We start from the raw sequence: 22,808 nt of genomic DNA, 5'->3' as shown, positions 1-22,808 counted from the left end.
TGATCTCAATCCTCTCCCTTCCCAGTTTTAAACCGTGAGACTTCTGTCCAGCAAGACTTTTGCACGCTCCAAGGCAGGCAAGCTTCCCTCCTCACAAGGACCCGAGAACTCAGCTTTCAGAGCTGCTCCTACAGCAGCCTCATGTCCTGCACGTGTGCTCCAGAGGCAGAGGGAGACCAACCGGAGCCCCCTCCCTTTCTCATTCCCAGCTGTGATGACAGCAGAAACTGAATTCTCTGAGCTAGGACAACACAACAACTGAGAGGGACACTGTTCTCCATCTCATTATGCATATTTCAAACACGTGTCTCTATATACTTCTTACAGAGGTGGTGATAATCTGCCTATGCCTTACTGAATTTTCACAATAATATTACTGTGCTTGTTTTGTCCCCTTATTTCCATCTGTGAAGCCAGGTGCACTGCAGATATTAGTCTGCTTTCTGAGGGTAGGGATGACAAATAAAATATACAATACCCGGAGAATTGGAAGTTCAGATAAATAACAAGTTTTTAGTCTAAGTATGTTCCAAATGTTGCATGACATGGCACCCAGTACTACTTTAAAAACAAACAAGCAAACAAACAAATTCACACTCCTACTTTAAGGAACAAAAATCCTCTAACAAAGAGATCACACCCACAGGATTACAGGCACAACCCCCCCCTCAACACACACACACACATGTTTACCTTAGAGCAGAGTCCGGGACACACCAACACACATGATCCTCAGTCCTTTTAATTTAAAGCACGTTCAACCCTTCTCAGAGTGGCCTTGAGTGGTTGCCTCCATGTCTCTGCAGATGCGAAAAGGAAGGTGGTTCAGGGCCCTAATCAGAGGCTTCCTGTCAGGACAAGGTTCTGGCATCAGCATTACCTGCTGCAACTCTGAAGGGCAGGGTGTGAGCCTGCTATGGGACTGCCCCCTCCAAGGTGTGAGCCCGTTCATTCCAGGGTCAGCTTACCCAACATCTGCAGTCCCTCAGCTGGAGGCCTGAGCTCTTAATGCCCCTGCCTCCCTTCTGCCCTGGGCCTGCTCTCAGCTGCCACAAGAGGGTGCCAAAGAAAGGGACTGAGGAGACACAGGAGCTCCTCTGCAGGTCCTCCCAGGAACCACCCCTTCTGGGAGGAAGGCTTGGGAGTCCCCTAAGACACATCCTCAGTCACTTCTCTCTGCCTGTGTCTCAGGAATACCAGCTCCTCCTACTGTCTTCTGTGCTAGGGATCACTTCCTTGTTGAATGGGGCCTGAGTTTTAAGAGGATCTTCTGCTCCTCTTCATCTCATCCTTTTCCTTCCAAGGCCCCCGAGAGGAAGGCATGCGGTGGGCCCTAGCGGTGCTTCTAGCTTTCCTGTCTCCTGGTGAGTGCGCTGCCTACAGAGAGGCTCACAGGTTGGCTTTTGTTTTGTTTTCTTCTTGAAAGGGGTGCCATACAAAGGAATACCTCATTGTATTTTGTGTTGTTCCCATTGCAGCCAGTCAGAAATCTTCCAACTTGGAAGGGAGAACGAAGTCAGTCACCAGGGAGACTAGGTCATCAGCTGAAATCACTTGTGACCTTACTGTAACAAATACCTTCTACATCCACTGGTACCTACACCAGGAGGGGAAGGCCCCACAGCGTCTTCTGTACTATGACGTCTCCACCGCAAGGGATGTGTTGGAATCAGGTCTCAGTCCAGGAAAGTATTATACTCATACACCCAGGAGGTGGAGCTGGATATTGAGACTGCAAAATCTAATTGAAAATGACTCTGGGGTCTATTACTGTGCCACCTGGGACAGGCACAGTGATTCAGACCTGCCCTACACCACACTGAAAATCTGCCTTGTGGCTGCGTCTGGTACACAAGATAGAGCCGCCCCCTCTCATTTCCTGCCACCAAATTTACTGTATTCTGAACAAGAGAAAGACAGCTTAACTCCTGATCTCTCTCCTAATATCACACTGTCCTGGCAGCAGCTGCACCCTCTTCCCCACCCCTCCCCCACAACTTTCCTGAAGATCAAGCTGCCATCTCCAGGCCTCAGCTAAGCAGCCTGGCTGAGAGCAAGGTTCTCTCAGCTCTCCTAGGACATGGGGGAGGCCCACTCACTCTGCTTCCTATGACACACAGGTACAACTAGGATCCAGCTGTGAAGCAAGATATGTTGGACAGCAAATGGGAAGGGTACTTATACTGAATCATGTATCCAGTCATGGTCCAGAGATCACAGCTGAGAGTGGTGCTTATTCCTTATGTCTATAACAATATAAGCAATACGATAATGACCACTAAAACACTAGGCCTAGGTATGCAGTTGAACATTCTCTCCCTCTGCCCTCCCTTTTATTCTCTCTCTCTTTTTTCTTACTTCTTTGCTTGTTTTTATTTTTCTCTCCCTCCCTAACTCCCTCCCTCCATCCATCCTTTCCTCCCTTCCTCCCTTGTTTCCTTCCATCCATTCTCCTTCCTTGTTTTCCTTCCTTCCTTCCTTGCTTTTCTCTCTCTTTCTTTCCTTTTTGGGTACATAATGAGAATACTTTTTCCACAAAATCATTTGATATAATTTTTCTCTATTTGTTCATGCCAACATTCATACAGCTAGTTTAATTGTTCAGTTCTCTTTTTTACATTTTGGAATTTTGTTGTATTACTTTGTTTTGTTTCATATCTGTTTTGTATATATAAAACATTTACATGAAACTGAAGCCAAAATTATAAAAGATGATGCATTTGAAGATTTTAGCTTCCATTGTAGATTTCTCTTTCCTCTTTTCTCCCTGACACTATAGGTAACAATATTTTTGGCAGTTCACATGAGCTTTTTCACCGTTTGTCATAGCGCAGTATGTATTGTTTCCATTTCAATGCCATATTTATATTTTCGTTCTGATATTCGGTTTTTATACATTTTAATCAATCTTATATTTTCCCGTGTCTGGATTGTGTGTCTTACTTCTAAAGGTGCACATACTTCATAAGTATGCATAATGAAGTCCATATCATTTATTTGAATGTTTTTATGCGTTGATTATTTAATGATGGCATCATTGATCTATCAGGAATTTTTATACAATAATTACTGTATTAGTAATAATAATACTGGCCAGGCCCGGTGGCTCATGCCTGTAATCCCAGCATTTGGGCGGTCCAGTCATTACGATCACTTAGGCCAGGAGATTGCGACCAGCTTAGCCAACATGGTGAAACCCTGTCTCTACTAAAAATACAAAAAAGTAGCCGGCTATAGTGGCGCACACATGTAATCCAAGCTACTTTGGATGCTGAGGCGGGAGAATCTCTAGAGCCTGCAAGGTGAAGGTTTCAGTGAGCTAAGATCACACTACTACAGTCCAGTTTGGGCAACAGAGTGAGACTCTCTCTCAAAAAAATGAATAATGATAATAATAATATTGATGGTACATGTGGGTACTGACATTCTGGTAGTTAATGTACTAAGCACATTACATGCATATTTTATTTAATCTACATAGAAACTTCATTAAGGGTTTAAAGTACCGTTTAATGAAACATGAGAAAACGGGGGGTTAATTAACATTCCCTAAGCCATATATTTTAATTTGATAATGATAGCAATCCAAGCTCTGTGGTTCCGAAAATGAGATTTTTTAATTCGCTTTGCATTCCCCCATCTTTAGGAGTACTAGCAATATTTGACAACGTTATAGGCCATTTATAGTTCTTCTTTTGAGAATTGCCTTGTCGTACTCTTTGCCTATTCTCCTTTTGGAGGATTCATTTTTTCTTATTGGTTCGTAAGAATTAATATGTACTATTTTAGAGATGATGACCCTTTATCCAATGTGTTGAAGATATTACTCCTCATTTGTTATTATTTACTTTTGGCGCCTTTTAGTGAATTCAACTTTGAAAAAAAAAACAATAAAACCTATCAATTTTTCTAGGGAGTCTAGTTTGATGTCAGGCTTAGAAAGGCCAATCTCACCTAGAATCTGTATGCAATTCATCATCATTTAAGTCTATTGATTTTCATTTTATTACAACTAAATCACTATTTGTAACTGGTAAGGTAGAAATGCAACAATATTTGTTTCCATATGGTAAGTCAATACCTAAAAGAGAACTTATGAAATAATTGACTATTTCCTTGTGGGTATTAACATATCACTTTATCACATGATAAAATATTACATACATGCAGCTCTCTTACTGCATTTTCCACTGTGTTCCATGAATCTTCTCATTCTAGTGCCAGTATTGCCCTCTCTTCAGCACTGTAGCTTTATAGTTCTTTTCACATTCTGATGAAGTTTCTCTCATTATTTTTTTGTTTTAAGAATTTTCTGTGCATTCTAGTGTGATCTCAATCCTCTCCCTTCCCAGTTATAAACCGTGAGACTTCTGTCCAGCAAGACTTTTTCACGCTCCAAGGCAGGCAAGCTTCCTTCCTTCACAAGGAGCCGAGAACTCAGCTTTCAGAGCTGCTCCTACAGCAGCCTCATGTCCTGCACGTGTGCTCCAGAGGCAGAGGGAGACCAACCAGAGCCCCCTCCCTTTCTCATTCCCAGCTGTGATGACAGCAGAAACTGAATTCTCTGAGCTAGGACAACACAACAACCAAGAGGGACACTGTTCTCCATCTCATTATGCATCTTTCAAACATGTGTCTCTATATACTTCTTACAGAGGTGGTGATAATCTGCCTATGCCTTACTGAATTTTCACAAAAATATTACTGTACTTGTTTTGTCCCCTTATTTCCATCTGTGAAGCCAGGTGCACTGCAGATATTAGTCTGCTTTCTGACGGTAGGGATGACAAATAAAATATACAATACCCGGAGAATTGGAAGTTCAGATAAATAACAAGTTTTTAGTTTAAGTATGTTCCAAATGTTGCATGACATGGCACCCAGTACTACTTTAAAAACAAATAAGCAAACAAACAAACTCACACTCCTACTTAATGAACAAAAATCCTCTAATAAGGAGGTCACACACACAGGTTTACAGGCACAACCCACCCCCCCCCCAACACACACACACATTTACCTTAGAGCAGAGTCCAAGACACACCAACACACATGATCCTCAGTCCTTTCAATAAAGCATGTTCAACCCTTCTCAGAGTGGCCTTGAGTGGTTGCCTCCATGTGTCTGCAGATGCGAAAAGGAAGGTGGTTCAGGGCCCTAATCAGGGGCTTCCTGTCAGGACAAGGTCCTGGCATCAGCATTAGCTGCTGCAACTCTGAAGGGCAGGGTAGGAGCCTGTTGTGGGACTGCCCCCTCCAAGGTCTGAGCCTGTTCACTCCAGCATCAGCTTCCCCTAAATCTGCTGTCCCTCTGCTGGAGGCCTGAACTCTCAATGCCCCTGCCTCCCTTCTGCCCTGGGCCTGCTCTCAGCTGCCACAAGAGGGCGAGGGAGAACGGGCCTGAGGAGACACAGGAGCTCCTCTGCAGGTCCTCCCAGGAACCACCCCTTCTGGGAGGAAGGCTTGGGAGTCCCCTAAGACACATCCTCAGTCACTTCTCTCTGCCTGTGTCTCAGGAATACCAGCTCCTCCTACTGTCTTCTGTGCTAGGGATCACTTCCTTGTTGAATGGGGCCTGAGTTTTAAGAGGATCTTCTGCTCCTCTTCATCTCATCCCTTTCCTTCCAAGGCCCCCGAGAGGAAGGCATGCAGTGGGCCCTAGCGGTGCTTCTAGCTTTCCTGTCTCCTGGTGAGTGTGCTGCCTACAGAGAGGCTCACAGGTTGGCTTTTGTTTTGTTTTCTTGTTTTGAAAGGGGTGCCATACAAAGGAATACCTCATTATATTTTATGTTTTTCCCATTGCAGCCAGTCAGAAATCTTCCAACTTGGAAGGGAGAATGAAGTCAGTCACCAGGCCGACTGGGTCATCTGCTGAAATCACTTGTGACCTTACTGTAATAAATGCTGTCTACATCCACTGGTACCTACACCAGGAGGGGAAGTCCCCACAGCGTCTTCTGTACTATGACGTCTCCAACTCAAGGGATGTGTTGGAATCAGGTCTCAGTCCAGGAAAGTATTATACTCATACACCCAGGAGGTGGAGCTGGATATTGAGACTGCAAAATCTAATTGAAAATGATTCTGGGGTCTATTACTGTGCCACCTGGGACAGGCACAGTGATTCAGATCTGCCCTAACCACACTGAACATCTGCCTTGTGGCTGCTTCTGGTACACAAGATAGAGCCGCCCCCTCTCATTTCCTGCCACCAAATTTACTGTAATCTGAACAAGAGAAAGACAGCTTAACTCCTGATCTCCCTCCTAATATCACACTGTCCTGGCAGCAGCTGCACCCTGTTCCCTACCCGTCCCCTACAACTTTCCTGAAGACCAAGCTGCCATCTCCAGGCCTCAGGTAAGCAGCCTGACTGAGAGCAAGGTTCTCTCAGCTCCCCTAGGACATGGGGGAGGCCCACTCACTCTGCTTCCTATGACACACAGGTACAACTAGGGTCCAGCTGTGAAGCAAGATATTTTGGACAGCAAATAGGAAGGTTATTTATACTGAATCATGTATCCAGTCATGGTCCAGAGATCACAGCTGAGAGTGATGCTTATTCCTTATGTCTATAACAATATAAGCAATACGATAATGACCACTAAAATGCTAGGCCTAGGTATGCAGTTGAACATTCTCTCCCTCTGCCCTCCCTTTTATTCTCTCTCTCTTTTTTCTTACTTCTTTGCTTGTTTTTATTTTTCTCTCCCTCCCTAACTCCCTCCCTCCATCCATCCTTTCCTCCCTTCCTCCCTTGTTTCCTTCCATCCATTCTCCTTCCTTGTTTTCCTTCCTTCCTTCCTTGCTTTTCTCTCTCTTTCTTTCCTTTTTGGGTACATAATCAGAATACTTTTTCCACAAAATCATTTGATATAATTTTTCTCTATTTGTTCATGCCAACATTTATACAGCTAGTTTAACTGTTCAGTTTTCATTTTTACATTTTGGAAATTTGTTGTATTACTTTGTTTTGTTTCATATCTGTTTTGTATATATAAAACATTTACATGGAACTGAAGTCAAAGTCATAAAAGGTGATGCATTTGAAGATTTTGGCTTCCATTGTAGATTTCTTGTTCCTCTTTTCTCCCTGACACTACAGGTAACAATATTTTTGTCAGTTCACTTGAGCTGTTTCACTCTGTTTGTCATAGCAGAGTATGTATTGTTTCTATTTCAATGCCATATTTATATTTTCATTCTGATATTTGGTTTTTATACATTTTAATAATTCTTATATTTTCCTGTGTCTGGATTGTGTGTCTTACTTCTAAAGGTGCACATACTTCATAAGTATGCATAAAGACGCCCATATGATTTATTTGAATGTTTTTATGCATTGATTATTTAATGATGGCATCATTGATCTATCAGGAATTTTTATACAATAATTACTGTATTAATAACAATAATACTGGCCACGCCCGGTGGCTCATGCCTGTAATCCCAGCATTTGGGCAGTCCAGTCATTAGGATCACTTAGGCCGGGAGATTTGGACCAGATCAGCCAACATGTTGAAACCCTGTCTCTACTAAAAATACAAAAAATTAGCTGGCTATTGTGGCGCACACATGTAATCCCAGCTACTTTGGATGCTGAGGCAGGAGAATCTCTAGAGCCTGGAATGTGAAGGTTTCAGTGAGCTAATATCACACTACTACAGTCCAGTTTGGGCAATAGAGTGAGACTCTCTCTCAAAACAATTAATAATGATAATAATAATATTGATGGTACATATGGGTACTGACATTCAGGTAGTTAATGTACTAAGCACATTACATGCATATTTTATTTAATCTACACAGAAATTTCATTAAGGGTTTAAAGTACCGTTGAATGTAACATAAGAAATTGGGGGATTAATTAACATTCCCTAAGTCATATACTTTAATTTGATAATGATGGCAATCCAAGCTCTGTGGTTCTGAAAATGAGATTTGTTCATTTGGTTTGCATTCCCCCATCTTTAGGAGTACTAGCAATATTTGACAACGTTATAGGTCTTTTATAGTTCTTCTTTTGAGAATCGCCTTGTGATACTCTTTGCCTATTCTCCTTTTGGAGGATTAATTTTTTCTTATTGGTTCGTAAGAATTAACATATACTATTTTAGAGATACTGACCCTTTATCCAATGTGTTGAAGATATTTCTCCTCATGTGTTATTATTTACATTTGGCACCTATGGTGAATTGAACTTTGAAAAATAAAATAATATCCATCAATTTTTCTAGGGAGTCTAGTTTGATGTCAGGCTTAGAAAGGCCAATCTCACCTAGAATCTGTATGCAATTCATCATCGTTTAAGTCTAATGATTTTCATTTTATTACAACTAAATCACTATTTGTAACTGGTAAGGTAGAAATGCAACAATATTTGTCTCCATACAGTAAGTCAATACCAAAAAGAGAACTTATTAAATAATTGACTATTTCCTTGTGAATATTAATATATCACTTTATCACATGATAAAATATTACATACATGCAGCTCTCTTACTGCATTTTCCACTGTGTTCCATGAATCTTCTCATTCTAGTGCCAGTATTGCCCTCTCTTCAGCACTGTAGCTTTATAGTTCTTTTCACATTCTGATAAAGTTTCTCTCATTATTTTTTTGTTTTAAGAATTTTCTGTGCATTCTAGTGTGATCTCAATCCTCTCCCTTCCCAGTTTTAAACCGTGAGACTTCTGTCCAGCAAGACTTTTTCACGCTCCAAGGCAGGCAAGCTTCCCTCCTTCACAAGGACCTGAGAACTCAGCTTTCAGAGCTGTTCCTGCGGAAGCCTCATGTCCTGCACGTGTGCTCCAGAGGCAGAGGGAGACCAACCGGAGCCCCTTCCCTTTCTCATTCCCAGCTGTGATGACAGCAGAAACTGCAAAATTTGAGCTAGGACAACACAACAACCAAGAGAGACATTGTTCTACATCTCATTATGCATATTTCAAACATGTGTCTGTATATACTTCTTACAGAGGTGGTGGTAATCTGTGCATGCCTTACGGAATTTTCACAATTATATTACTGTACTTGTTTTGTCCCCTATATTTCCATCTGTGAATCCAGGTGCACTGCGGATCTTAGTCCACTTTCTGAAGGTAGGGCTGATTATAAAATATACAATACCCAGGGAATTTGGAAGTTCAGATATATAACAAGTTTTTAGTTCAAGTATGTTCCAAATATTGCATGACATGGCACCCAGTACTACTTTAAAAACAAACAAGCAAACAAACAAACTTACACTCCTACTTTAATGAACAAAAATTGTCTAATAAAGAGATCACACACACAGGATTACAGGCACCCCCCCCCCCGCCCCCACCCCCACACATTTACCTTAGAGCAGAGTCCAAGGCCCACCAACACACATGATCCTCAGTCCTTTTAATAAAGAACATTCAACCCTCCTCAGAGTGGCCTTGGGCAGTTGCCTCCAAGTGTCCTTGCAGATGTGAAAAGGAAGTTGGTTCAGAGCCCTAATCAGAGGCTTCCTGGCAGGACAAGGTCCTGGCATCAGCATTAGCTGCTGCAACTCTGAAGGGCAGGGTGTGAGCCTGCTGTGGGACTGCCCCCTCCTAGGGCTGGGCCTGCTGACTCCAGGGGTCAGCTTTCCCCATATCTGCACTCCCTCTGCTGGAGGCCTGAACTCTCCATGCCCCTGGCTGTCTTCTGCAGAGGGCCTGCTCTCAGCTGCCACAGAGGGTGCTGCAGAACTGGCCTGAGCAGAGAGGCAGGAGCTCCTCTGCTGGTCCTCCCAGGCACCACCCTTCTGGAAGGAAGGCGTGGGAGTCCCCTAAGACATATCCTCAGTCACTTCTCCCTGCTTGTGACTCAGGAAGACCAGCCTGCCCCACTGCCTTCTGTGCTAGAGATCACTTCCTTGTTGAGTGGGACCTCACTTTTGAGAGGATCTTCTGCTCCTATTCATCTGGGCCCTTTCTTCCAAGACCCCAGAGACGAAGGCATGTGGTGGGCCCTAGCCCTGCTTCTAGCTTTCCTGCCTCTTGGTAAGTGTGCTGCCTACAGAGAGGCTCACAGGTTGGGTTTTGTTTTGTTTTTTTTCTTCTTTAGCAAGGGACGCCATACTAAGGAATACCTCATTATATTTTATGTTGTTCCCATTGCAGCCAGTCAGATATCTACTAACTTGGAAGCGAAAATAAAGTCAGGCACCAGGCAGATGGGGTCATCTGCTGTAATCACCTGTGATCTTCCTGTAGAAAATGCCTTCTACATCCACTGGTACCTATGCCAGGAGGGGAAGGCCCCACAGCATCTTCTGTACTATGACATCTGCAACTCCAGGGATGTGTTGGAATCAGGAGTCAGTCAGGAAAGCATGATACTTATGGAAGTAGAAGGATAAGCTGGAAATTTATACCTCCAAAACTAAATGAAAATGCCTCTGGGGTCTATTACTGTGCCACCTAGGACAGGCAGAGTGATTCAGACCTGCCCTACACCACACTGAAAATCTGTCTTGTGGCTGCTTCTGGTACACAAGAGAGAGCCGCCCCCTCTCATTTCCTGTCCTGAATTTACTGTATTCTGTACAAAGAGAAACAGCTTAACTCCTGATCTCCCCCCTAATATTACACTCTCCTGTCAGCAGCTGCACCCTGTTCCCCACCCTCCCCCAGGACTTTCCTGAAGACTAAGCTGCCATCTCAGCTAAGCCTCAGCTAAGCAGCCTGGCTGAGAGCAAGGTTTTCTCAGCTCTCCTAGGACATGGGGGAGGCCCACTCACCCTGTTTCTTAGGGTCCAGCTGTGAAGCGAGATATTTTGGACAGCAAATGGGAAGGGTATTTATACTGAATCATGTATCCAATCATGGTCCAGAGATCGCAGCTGAGAGTGCTGCTTACTCCTTATGTCTATAACAATATAGGCAATATTATAATTACCACTAAAACACTAGGCCTAGATATGCAGTTAAACACTCTCTCCCTCTGCCCTCCCTTTTATTCTCTCTCCTTTCTTACTTCCTTGCTTGCTTTTATTATTTTTTCTTCCCTCCCTCCCTCTCTCACTCCCTCCCTTCCTTCCTTCCTTTTTTCATTTCTTCCTTCCTTGCTTTTCTCTCTCTTTCTTTCCTTTTTGGGTACATAATCTGAATATTTTTTCAACAAAATCATTTGAAATAATTTTTCTTTACATGTTCATGCCAACATTGATATAGCTAGTTTATTTGTTCAGTTTTCGTTTTAAAATTTTAGACATTTGTTGTATTATTTTGTTTTGTTTCATATTTGTTTTGCATATGTAAACTATTTACATGGAACCAAAGTCATAATTTTAAAGAAGATGCATTTGGAGATTTTAACTTACATTCTAGATTTCTTTTTCTCTTTCTTTCTTTTTTTTTTTTTTTTGAGACGGATTCTCAGTCTGTCACTCAGGCTGGAGTGCAGTGGAGCAATCTCGGCTCACTGCAACCTCCGCCTCCTGGGTTCAAGAGATTCTCCTACCTCAGCCTCCCAAGTAGCTGGGATTTCAGGTGCCTGCCAGCACATCCAGCTAATTTTTGTATTTTTGGTAGAGACAGGGTTTCCTCATGTTGGCCTGGCTGGTCTCGAACTCCTGACCTCAGATGATCCCCCTGCCTCGGCCTCCCTAAGTGCTGGGATTACAGGCATGAGCAACCTCACCAGGCCCCACTCTGGATTTCTCTTTCCTCTTCTCTCCCTGACCCTATAGGTAACAATATTTTTATCAGTTCAGTTGAACTTTTTCACTTTTTCTTATTCAGAACAAGTCTTTCAGTATTACAGAAAAGTCTTTTGTTTGTCATAGTGCAGTATATATTGTTTCTATTTGACCGTCATATTTATATTTTCATTCTGATAAGGTTTTATACATTTTAATCAATCTTTTAACTTCCAGTGTCTAGATTTTGTGTCTTGCCTCTAAAAGTGCATACACTTCATAAGTATGAATAAAGAAGTCCATATCATTTATTTGAATGCTTTTATTCATAGACTATTTAATGATGGCATCTCTGATCTATTGGGAATTTTAATACAATAATTACTGTAGTAATAATAATATGCTAATGATAAACACGGGTACTGACATTCTGGTAGTTACTGTACTAATCACATTGCATGTAAGTTTTATTTAATCTTCACAGAAACCCCATTGAGGGGTTAAAGTACCATTGAATATACCAGATGAGAAATAAAGGGCTTAACTAACATTCCCTAAGTCATATACTTTGTTCGATAGCAATTTCAATCCAAGCGCTGGGGTTCAGAAAATGAGATTTGTTAATTCAATTTGCATTTTCTTACCTGTGTGAATGCTAGCATTACTTAACAACTTTGTAGGCCATTTATACTTCTTCTTTTGTCAACTGCCATTTCATACTCTTCGCCTATTCTTCTGTTGGGTATCATTTTTTTCTTATTGGTTTGTAAGAATTAATATACCTCATTTTAGAGATATTGATCCTTTATCAAATGTATTGAAAATATTTCTCGTGGTTTGCTATTATTTTCAGCACCTTTTGGTGAACTGAACTTTGTGTATTACTTTTAATAAAACCTATCAATTTTTCTAAGGGGTCTATTTTGATGTTAGGATCAGAGAGGCAAATCTCACAATATGTGTGCAATTCATCATGGTTAAAGTCTAATGATTTTCTGTTTTCAGTTTTATTACAAGAAAATCTCCATTTGTAGCTGGCAACATAGTAACTTAAGAAGATTTGTTTCTGGCCGGGTGCAGTGGCTCACGCCTGTAATCCCAGCACTTTGGGAGGCTGAGGTGGGTGAATCACGAGATCAGGAGATCCAGACTATCCTGGGTAACACGGTGAAACCCCATCTCTACGAAAAATATAAAAAATTAGCTGGGCATGTTGGCGGGTGCCTGTAGTCCCAGCTACTCAGAAGGCTGAGGCAGGAGAATGGCGTGAACCCGGGAGGCGGAGCTTGCAGTGAGCCGAGATTGTGCCACCGCACTCCAGCCTGGGGGACAGAGAGAGACTCCGTCTCAAAAAAAAAAAAAAAAATTGTTTCCATATGGTAAGTCAATTCCCAAAAGAGAACTTATTACATAATCCAGTAGTTTCTCAAGGATATTAACGTACAACTTTATCATGTGATAAAATATTACATACACATGGCTCTCTTTCTGGACTTTCCAGTGTGTTCCATGAATCTTTTCATTCTAGTGCCAGTATTGCCGTCTCTTCAGCACTGTAGCTGTATAGTTCTTTTGACATTACAGTGGAGTTACTTTCCTTTATTGCTTTTTTGTTTTAAGGGTGTTCTATGCATTGCAATGTAATGGCAAATCTCTCCCTTCTAATTTTTAAACCGTGAGACATTGGTCCCAGCAAGGATTTTCCAGGCTTCAAGGCACCTGAGCTTCCCTCCTTCACAGTGACCCCAAGAACTCAGCTTTCAGAGCTGCTCCTGCGGCAGCCTCATGTCCTCCACGTGTGCTCCAGAGGCAGAGGGAGACCAACCAGAGCCCCTCCCTTTCTCATTCCCAGCTGTGATGACAGCAGAAACTGAATTCTCTGAGCTAGGCCAATACCACAACCAAGAGGGATGTTGTTCTACATCTTATTAGGAATATTTTAAACATGTATCTAAACATATTTGTTATAGAGGAGGTGAATATCTGTGTATACACTACTGAATGTTCCCAATTATTTTATTCTACTTGTTTTATCACCCATATCTTCATCTATGAATCCAGGTGCACTGCAGATATTAGCCTGCTTTCCAAGGGTACAGTTGCCAAATAAAATATGCAATACCCAGGTAAATTGGAAGTTCAGATAAATAACAAATAAGTTTTGAGTTCAAGTAGGTACCACATATTGCATATGGCACTGCACCCTGTACTTTTTTTTTTCTTTTTTTGAGACGGAGTCTCACTCTGTTGTCCAGGCTGGAGTGCAATGGCACAATCTCGGCTCACTGCAAGCTCCACCTCCCGGGTTCACAACATTCTCCTGCCTCAGCCTCCTGAGTAGCTGGGACTACAGGTGCCCACCCCCACAACCGGCTAATTTTTTTGTATTTTTAGTAGAGACAGGGTTTCATGGTGTTAGCCAGGATGGTCTCGATCTCCTGACCTCGTGATCTGCCCACCTCGGCCTCCCAAAGTGCTAGGAATACAGGCGTGAGCCAATGTCACACTCCTACTTGATGTGGCCTTTTTACTTGAGAATGAACAGAAATCCTCTAACAAAGAGGTTACAAACACAAGGTCACACACACCCCCTCCCGACCTGCACACACCCATTTACCATTGAGGAGAGTCCATGGCCGACCAACATACCTGATTCTCACTCCTGTTGAGAGGAGGGGCCAGCTGGGCTTCCTGGGTCGAGTAGGGGCTCAGCAAGCTGTGAAACGCACTCATTTCCTGCATCACGACTTACTTCGGTCCTGGATGAATAATATTGAAGATATATGCTTAAAATATTCCGAACACCAGGATTTGTGCATGTGTTTTCTTCCCCATGAAAGCTATGAACAGCGAAAATTTTCCTGTAAGTTTCCCTGTGTTCTCTCTCCCTCTCTTCCTTCCCGCTGCCCCAAAACTAAAGTAAAATAACGTTAACTGCCCGTTTTTCTGTAACCAGCAGAACTTATCTATATTCCCAATTCCAATTCCTTGTAAACATACTTTGTAAAGTCCTGTAAGATCCTGTCTCCTTTGCCATGACGCTGCAAGGTCATAAAGTAGATAAAACCTAAGTTGCAATTCCGGTTTTCCTCAAGATCTAAGACATGTTACAAATGGTTAATTGCCTTTGTTTCTCGCTTTGGTAACATCTTCCCGCCTCAGGTATTTCCCGCCTTAAAGAGTTTAAAAGGCAATCCTATAATCTAACTCTGGCTACCCATTCTGGACCCCTTCCATGCTGTGCAAGCTTTGTATTTTCACTCTGCTCAATAAAGCCTGCAGCTTTTTCTCTCTCTCGGTCCGTGTTTCTATCACTCGCTGCGGTCAGCCACCACACCAATTCTATGGCGTGGCTAGGCAAGAACCTTAGGTGTTACACTGTTAATAAAGCAGGTTCAGGCCTTCTCAGAGTGGCCCTGGGTATTTGCCTCCAAGTGTCCTTGCGAATGTGAAAAGGAAAGCAGTTGAAAGACCAAATCAAGCTTCCTGACAGGACAAGGCCCTGGAAGCAGCATCAACTGCTGAAACTCTGAAGGGCAGGGTGTGAGCCTGCTGTGGACTGCCCCGTCCTATGGCCCTGGCCAGCTGGCGCCAGGGTCAGCTTCCCCCACATCTGCACTCCCTCTGCTGGAGGCCTGAGCTCTCCATGCCCCTGGCTCTCTTCTGCAGAGGGCCTGCTCTCTGCTGCCACAAGATGGCGCTGGAGAAGGGGCCTGAGCAGAGAGGCAGGAGCTCCTCTGCAGGTCCTCCCAGACACCACCCCTCTGGGAGGAAGGCTGGGGAGTCCCCTAAGACAGATCCTCCATCACTTCTCCCTGCCTGTGACTCAGGAAGACCAGCTCCTCCTACTGCCTTCTGTGCTAGGGAACACTTCCTGTTTGAGTGGGACCTGAGTTTTGAAAGCGTCTTCTGCTCCTCTTCATCTGGTCCCTTTCCTTCCAAGACCCCAGAGAGGAAGGCATGCGGTGGGCCCCAGCCCTGCTTCTAGCTTTCCTGCCTCTTGGTAAGTGTGCTGCCTACAGAGAGGCTGATGGGTTTTATTTTGTTCTGTTTTGTTTTCTCATTTTGCAAGGGGTGCCGTTCTAAGGAGTTCCTCATTATATTTTGTGCTGTTCCCATTGCAGCCAGTCAGAAATCTTCCAACTTGCAAGGGAGAAGGAAGTCAGTCACCAGGTCAGCTGGGTCATCTGCTGTAATCACTTGTGATCTTACTGTAATAAATACCTTCTACATCCACTGGTACCTGCACCAGGCGGGGAAGGCCCCACAGCGTCTTCCATACTATGACCCCTACTACTCCAGGGTTGTGTTGGAATCAAGAATCAGTAGAGGAAAGTATTTTACTTATGCAAGCATGAGGAGGAGCTGGAAATTGGTACTGCAAAATCTAATTGAAAATGATTCTGGATCTATTACTGTGCCACCTGGGACAGGCACAGTGATTCACACCTGCCCTACACCACACTGAAAATCTGCCTTGTGACTGCTTCTGGTACACAAGATAGACCAGCCCCCTCTCATTTGTTGCCACCGAATTTACTGTATTCTGTACAAAGAGAAACACAGCATAATTCCTGATCTCTCCCCTAATATCACACTCTCCTGGCAGCAGCTGCACCCTGTTCCCCACCCTCCCCCAGGACTTTCCTGAAGACAAGCTGTCATCTTCAGGCCTCAGCCAAGCAGCCTGGCTGAGAGCAAGACTCTCTCAGCTCTCCGAGGACATGGGGGAGGCCCACTCACTCTGCTTCCTAGGACGGACAGGTACACCTAGGGTCCAACTGTGAAGCGAGATATTTTGGACAGCAAATGGGAAGGATATTTATACTGAATGCTATATCTAGAGATCACAGCTGAGAGTGTTGCTTATTCTTTATGTCTATAACAATATAAGCAATAGTATAATTACCACTAAAACACTAAGCCTAGGTATGCAGTTGAACATTGTCTCCCTCTGCTTTCCTTTTTGTCTCTCTCTCTACTTTCTTGGTTACTTGCTATTTTTCTACACATCCCTTTTTCGGCCCTCCCTTCCCTCCCTCCCTAGCTCCCTCCCTAGCTTGCCTGCCTGCCTGCCTTCCTTCCTTCCTTCCTTCCTTCCTTCCTTTCTTCCTTCCTTCCTTTCTTTCTTCCTCCCTCTCTCCTTCCCTTCCTTACTTCCTTCCTTTCTTCCTCCCTCCCTCTCTTACTTCCTTCTTTTTTTCCTTTCTTCCTTTTCTCTCTCTTTCTTTCTTTTTTGGGCACACAATCAGAATACAGAATCATTCTCTATATGTTCATGCCAACTTTGATACAGCTAGTTTATTCGTTCAGTTTTCATTTTTATATTTTGGAAATCTGTTGTATTATTTTGATTTGTATATGTAAAACCTTTACGTGGAACTGAAGTCAAAATTATAAAACAAGATCAATTTAGAGATTTTAGCTTCCATTCTAGAATTCTCTTTTCTGTGTCTCACCCTATAGGTAACAATATCTTTATTAGTTCAGTTGAACTTTTTCACTTTTTCTTATTATTCAGAAGTCTATCACTATTACAGAAATACGTCTTTTGCTTGTCATATGTGCAGCATGCATTATTTCTATTTGAATGGCATATTTATGTTTTTGTTCTGATATTCTGTTTTTATACATTTCAATCAATCTTTTAGTTTCTGGTGTCTGGATTTTGTGTCCTACTTGGAAAGGTGAACATACTTCAGAAGTATGCATAAAGAAATTAATATCATTTCATTAATATTTTATTCATTTATTACTTGATATGATCTATCTGGAATTTTTATACAATAATTACTATAGCAATAATAATAATATGATAAATATGGGTACTGACTTTCTGGTAGTTACTGTACTAAGCACATTACATGTATATTTTATTTAATCTTCACAGAAACCTTATCAACGGGTTTAAGTAACATTGAATATAGCAGATGAGAAAGTGAGGGGTTAACTAACATTCCCTAAGTCATATAGTTTAATTTGATAGCAATTGCAATCCAAGCTCTGGGGTTCAGAAAATGAGATTTGTTCATTCAATTTGCATTTTCTTATCTTTATGAATACTAGCATTATTTTACAATTTTATAGGCCATTTATACTTCTTCTTTTGTGAATTGCCTTTTCATACTGTTTGCCTATCCTTCTGTTGGGGTATTAACTTTTTCTTATTTGTTTGTAAGAATTAATATACACCATTTTCAAGATATTGATCCTTTATCAAATGTGTTGAAAATATTTCTCATCATTTGCTATTGTTTATTTTCAGCACGTTTGGTGAACTGAACTTTGTATATTACTTTTAATAAAATCTATCAATTTTTCTAGGGTCTGTATTATGACGTCAGGCTCAGAGAGACCAATGTCACCTACAATTAGTGTGCAATTCATCATCGTTTAAGTCTGATTTCCTGTTTTCAGTTTTATTACAACTAAATCTCTATTTGTACCTTTTAAGTTAGCAACCCAAGAATATTTGTTTCCATATGGTAAGTCAATTCCCAAAGGAGAACATAGTAAATAATCAAATATTTCCTTGTGGATATTAACATACAACTTTATGACATGATAAAATATTACATACATGTGGCTCTCTTTCTGGACTTTCCACTGTGTTCCATGAATCTTTTCAGTCTAGTGCCAGTATTGTCCTCTCTTTGTTGTACCTGAACGAGTTAGAGAAAACGCCACACTTTGAGACAAATTAAGATTCCGTTTATTTAGCCAGAGGCCAAGAGACGGCTAATGCTCAAAATTCTCTCGGCCCCGAAGAAAGGGCTAGATTTTCTTTTATACTTTGGTTTGGAAAGGGGAGGGGGGTCTAGTTAAAACAATTTTACAGAAATAAAGTAGGCAAAAAGTTAAAAGGTTAAATGGTTACAGGAAAGTAAACAGTTCCAGGTGCAGGGGCTTTAAGACTATTACAAGGTGATAGACTTGGGGCTTTGGGCGTTATCAATCAGATGGATTCCTGGGAATTGCGGATATAGCTTGCCACAGTATCTTATCAGTTAATTGCATTCTTGGATGTGCTGGGAGTCAGCTTGCACAAGTTAAGTCCTTGAGGAAGGGGCTGCCAGTGAAAGAGCCAAGATGGAGTCTGTCTTGCTCTCTTAGCTAAGGGAGAGTCAATTTAGGTGGAAACAAGGCTAGGTGATTAAAGGAAAAGGGAGAGTCTAAAAACAGGGTTAGTAAAAACACGGTTGGGCATTACATCTTCAGCACTGTAGTTTTGTAGTTCATTTTATATTCCAGTGGAGACTGTTTCTCTCATTACTTTTTTGTTTTAAGGATTTTCTGTGCATTCTAATGTGATGGCAATTCTCTCCCTTCTCATTTTTAAACCACGAGAGTTCTGTCCCAGGCAGGATTTTCCTGGCTCCAAGGCAGGTGAGCTTCCCTCCTTCACAAGGACCCCAATGACTCAGCTTTCAGAGCTCCTCCCGTGGCAGCCTCAAGTCCTGTACGTGTGGTCGAGAGGCAGAGGGAGACCAACCGGAGCCCCCTGCCTTTCTCATTCCCAGCTGTGATGTCAGCAAAAACTGAACTCTCTGAGCTAGGCCAAAACAACAACCAAGAGGGACGTTGTTCTACGTTTTATGAATATCTTAAACATATGTCCAAACTTTTTTTTTTTACCGAAGTGAAAATCTGTGTATGCACTACTGAATTTTCACAATTATTTTACTATACTTGTTTTATCACCTGTATCTCCATCTATGAGTCCAGGTCCACTGCAGACATCAGTCAGCTTTCTGAGGATACGGTTGCTAAGTAAAATATGCAATACTCAGGAAATTTGGACATTCAGATAAATAAGTTTTTAGCTGAAGTATGTCCCAAATATTGCATGACATGGCACCCTGTATTACTTTAAAAAAAAACCTCACACTTCTACTTGAATGAATGGAAATCCTCTAATAAAGAGATCACACACACAGGCACACACTCCCAACACACACACACACACAAACTCACAGAGGATCACACAAACACCCGCCCCACCCCCACACACCCATTTACCTTAGAGGAGAGTCCAAGACCCACCAACATACCTGACCCTCGATCCTGTTAATAAAGCAGGTTCAGGCCCTCTCAGAGTGCCCCTGGGTGTTGCCTCTAGTGTCCTTGCAGATGTGAAAAGGATGGTGGTTTAGGGCCCTAATCAGAAGCTTCCTGGCAGAATGAGGGTCTTGCAGTTGCCTTACTTGCTGAAACTCTGAAGTGCTGGGTGTGAGCCTGCTGTGAGACTACCCCCTTCAAGGTCTGAGCCTGTTAACTCTAGGGTCAGCTTCCCCCACATCTGCACTCCCTCTGCTGCAGGCCTGAGCTCTCCATGCCCCGGGCTCTCTTCCTTAGAGGGCTTGCTCTCAGCCGCCACAGAGGGCGCTGGAGAACTGGCCTGAGCAGAGAGGCAGAAACTCCTCTGCAGGTCCTCCTAGGCACCACCCAGAGTCCCCTAAGACAGATCCTCAATCACTTATCTCTGCCTGTGACTCAGGAAGACCAGCTCCTCCTACTGTCTTCTGTGTTAGGGATCACTTCCTTGTTGAGTGGGACCTGAGTTTTGAGAGGGTCTTCTGCTCCTCTTCGTCTGGTCCCTTACTTCCAAGACCCCAGAGAGGAAGGCATGCTGTTGGCTCTAGCTCTGCTTCTAGCTTTCCTGCCTCCTGGTAAGAGTGCTGCCTACAGAGAGGCTCACAGGTTTTATTTTGTTTCGTTTTGTTTATTTTCTTCTTTTGCAAGGGATACCGTACTAAGAAAGCCTCATTACATTTTGTGTTGTTCCCATTGCAGCCAGTCAGAAATCTTCCAACTTGGAAGGGAGAATGAAGTCAGTCACCAGGCCAACTGGGTCATCTGCTGTAATCACTTGTGATCTTCCTGTAGAAAATGCCGGCTACACCCACTGGTACCTACACCAGGAGGGGAAGGCCCCACAGCGTCTTCTGTACTATGACTCCTACAACTCCAGGGTTGTGTTGGAATCAGGAATCAGTCAAGAGAAGTATCATACTTACGCAAGCACAGGGAAGAGCCTTAAATTTATACTGGAAAATCTAATTGAACGTGACTCTGGGGTCTATTACTGTGCCACCTGGGATAGGCACAGTGATTCAGACCTGTGCTACACCACACTGAAAATCTGCCTTGTGACTACTCCTGGGACACAAGATAGACCAGCCTCATCTCATTTCCTGCCCATGAATTCACTGTATTCTGTACAAAGAGAAACACAGCTTAACTCCTCATCTCTCCCCTAATATCACACTCCCCTGGCAGCAGCTGCACCCTGTTCTCCACCCCACCCTCATGAGTTACCTAAAGACCAAACTACAATCTCCCAGCTGTGTCAGCCAAGCAGCCTTGCTGACAGCAAAGTTCTTTCAGCTCTTCTATGGGCTGGTGGAGACCCATTCCACCTGCTTCCTAAGACAGACAAGTTCCTCAAGGACTGATCTGTAAAGGGATTCATTTAGGAGACTATATGGGAAGACTAGCTGCACTCAAGCATTTATCCAATTATTGTCTATAGGCTGAAATAGTGCTTATTCATTGCTCAGGATAAATGTTGGAATAACAACTTTGCACTTCAGTAAGACATTTAACGTGTATCAGGTCTGTTATCTTTTGGACACACTGACATTTTTTTCTACATATCAAATCATGGTACTATTGGTCTGCAGGAGAATGGGTAAAAAAGTGATAGTCATAGGTACGCCAACCTGTGGGTCATATCATAGGTTTTCAACCATTTCAAGCATCCCTGCCCTAATGCAAGTATCTGAAGGATCCGACCCTTGCCCTGCAGCAGAATTCATTCCATGTCCCCTCTGGATATTAGACTGATAATTTGGATCAGGTCTCAGCATGGGCCATTGAGGAACACTACAGCCCTGCTGAGAGATAAAAAGGATTATCCACTCAAGGAGTTCACACCTCCTGGCCGACATGGAGAACGTGCCTAGAAGCAGACTTGGAGGGTGCTCAGTGGTGGGTTGTGGAATGTAAGCCTGAAGAAGCAGAGTTTAATTCTACGGGGGTGCTTTCATAATTTAGTACCCTGACAGGGCTCCTGGTGTTGGTCCTTAGACACTCCTGGGATGGCTCCCTGGAAACATGGAGGCAACCTTGGTCGCATGACATGATACGGAGATGTCGGAGCTGCCTGGACACAGTTACGGAGGGAGGCATTAAAAGGCTTCGAGAGGCAGGCATGCTAGAGTGGACTTTCCCACTAAACCTGAGAACTCACTGGATAACTGTATTCCCTGCGAGAGCCCAGAGAACCCTCTGAATTAGGAAAAGAAGGGCATGTTCTGAAATGGGAGGAATCAGCGTTCTTGAGAGTCTTGGTGGAAGCTGTGCCCTGTGGGGCAGGGTTGACTATAGGAGACGCTGTTAAGGAATTAGCTCCCAAGGGTCAATGGAGATGATGTAATTTCAAAATAAGAGTCCAAATGGGCAGAATTAGTGTGAGAAGACATAAAGCCAGAAAAGCAGCCAAGGAGCCCTGCTCTACAGAAATCTGGGGTGACACCTAATAAACCACAGTGTTCCTAGGGGTAAGGAAATTGGGCTACCACAGTGGTATTCCACATATGTATTCCATATATACATATATATCTCTCTCATATATATATATGAGATATATATGAGAGATATATATGAGATATATATGAGAGATATATATGATATATATGAGAGATATATATGAAATATATATATGAGAGATATATATGAAATATATATGAGAGATATATATGAAATATATATATGAGAGATATATATGAAATATATATGAGAGATATATATGAAATATATATGAGAGATATATATGAAATATATATGAGGTATATATATGAAATATATATGAGATATATATATGAAATATATATGAGATATATATGAAATATATATGAGATATATATGAAATATATATGAGATATATATATGAGAGATATATATGAGATATATATATGAGAGATATATATGAGATATATATATGAGAGATATATATGAGATATATATAGGAGATATATAGGAGATATATATATGAGATATATATAGGAGATATATATATGAGATATATATATGAGATATATATATGAGATATATATGAGATATATATATGAAATATATATGAGATATATATGA

At 42.4% G+C, this 22,808-nt stretch overlaps 1 protein-coding gene, 1 long non-coding RNA gene, 2 pseudogenes and 1 gene segment (V, D, J or C); 4 read left to right on the top strand and 1 right to left on the bottom strand.

Moving 5' to 3' along the window:
• Window positions 1-705: 705 nt before the first annotated feature.
• Window positions 706-14,407, bottom strand: LOC134730776 (uncharacterized). The gene is made up of 3 exons (XR_010112736.1): window positions 14,304-14,407; window positions 5,021-5,125; window positions 706-800 (listed from the first exon to the last, which is right to left on the bottom strand). It is a non-coding gene; the product is annotated as an uncharacterized LOC134730776 (long non-coding RNA).
• LOC134728402 (T cell receptor gamma variable 3-like) lies at window positions 1,322-5,119 on the top strand. The segment is given in 2 exon segments: window positions 1,322-1,364; window positions 1,479-5,119. Coding segments are annotated over 2 exon segments (603 nt in total).
• The window catches only part of LOC100969130 (T cell receptor gamma constant 1), a 92,912-nt gene continuing 75,750 nt past the window's right edge, over window positions 5,647-22,808 (top strand). Inside the window, exons 1-3 of the mRNA XM_063606209.1 lie at window positions 5,647-5,689; window positions 5,806-6,120; window positions 12,152-12,159. Of these exons, the coding sequence (XP_063462279.1) occupies window positions 5,647-5,689; window positions 5,806-6,120; window positions 12,152-12,159 (366 nt within the window). The remainder of the gene's footprint in view (window positions 5,690-5,805; window positions 6,121-12,151; window positions 12,160-22,808) is intronic.
• Window positions 8,561-12,102, top strand: LOC100967404 (uncharacterized; annotated as a pseudogene).
• On the top strand, window positions 15,078-22,402 carry LOC100996059 (uncharacterized; annotated as a pseudogene).

This window comes from Pan paniscus, chromosome 6 (genome assembly GCF_029289425.2).
Source record: "Pan paniscus chromosome 6, NHGRI_mPanPan1-v2.0_pri, whole genome shotgun sequence".
In the NCBI taxonomy this organism is placed as follows: domain Eukaryota; kingdom Metazoa; phylum Chordata; class Mammalia; order Primates; family Hominidae; genus Pan; species Pan paniscus.
Note: the sequence above shows the minus strand (reverse complement) of the source record. Positions and strands in the feature narration are given on the sequence as shown.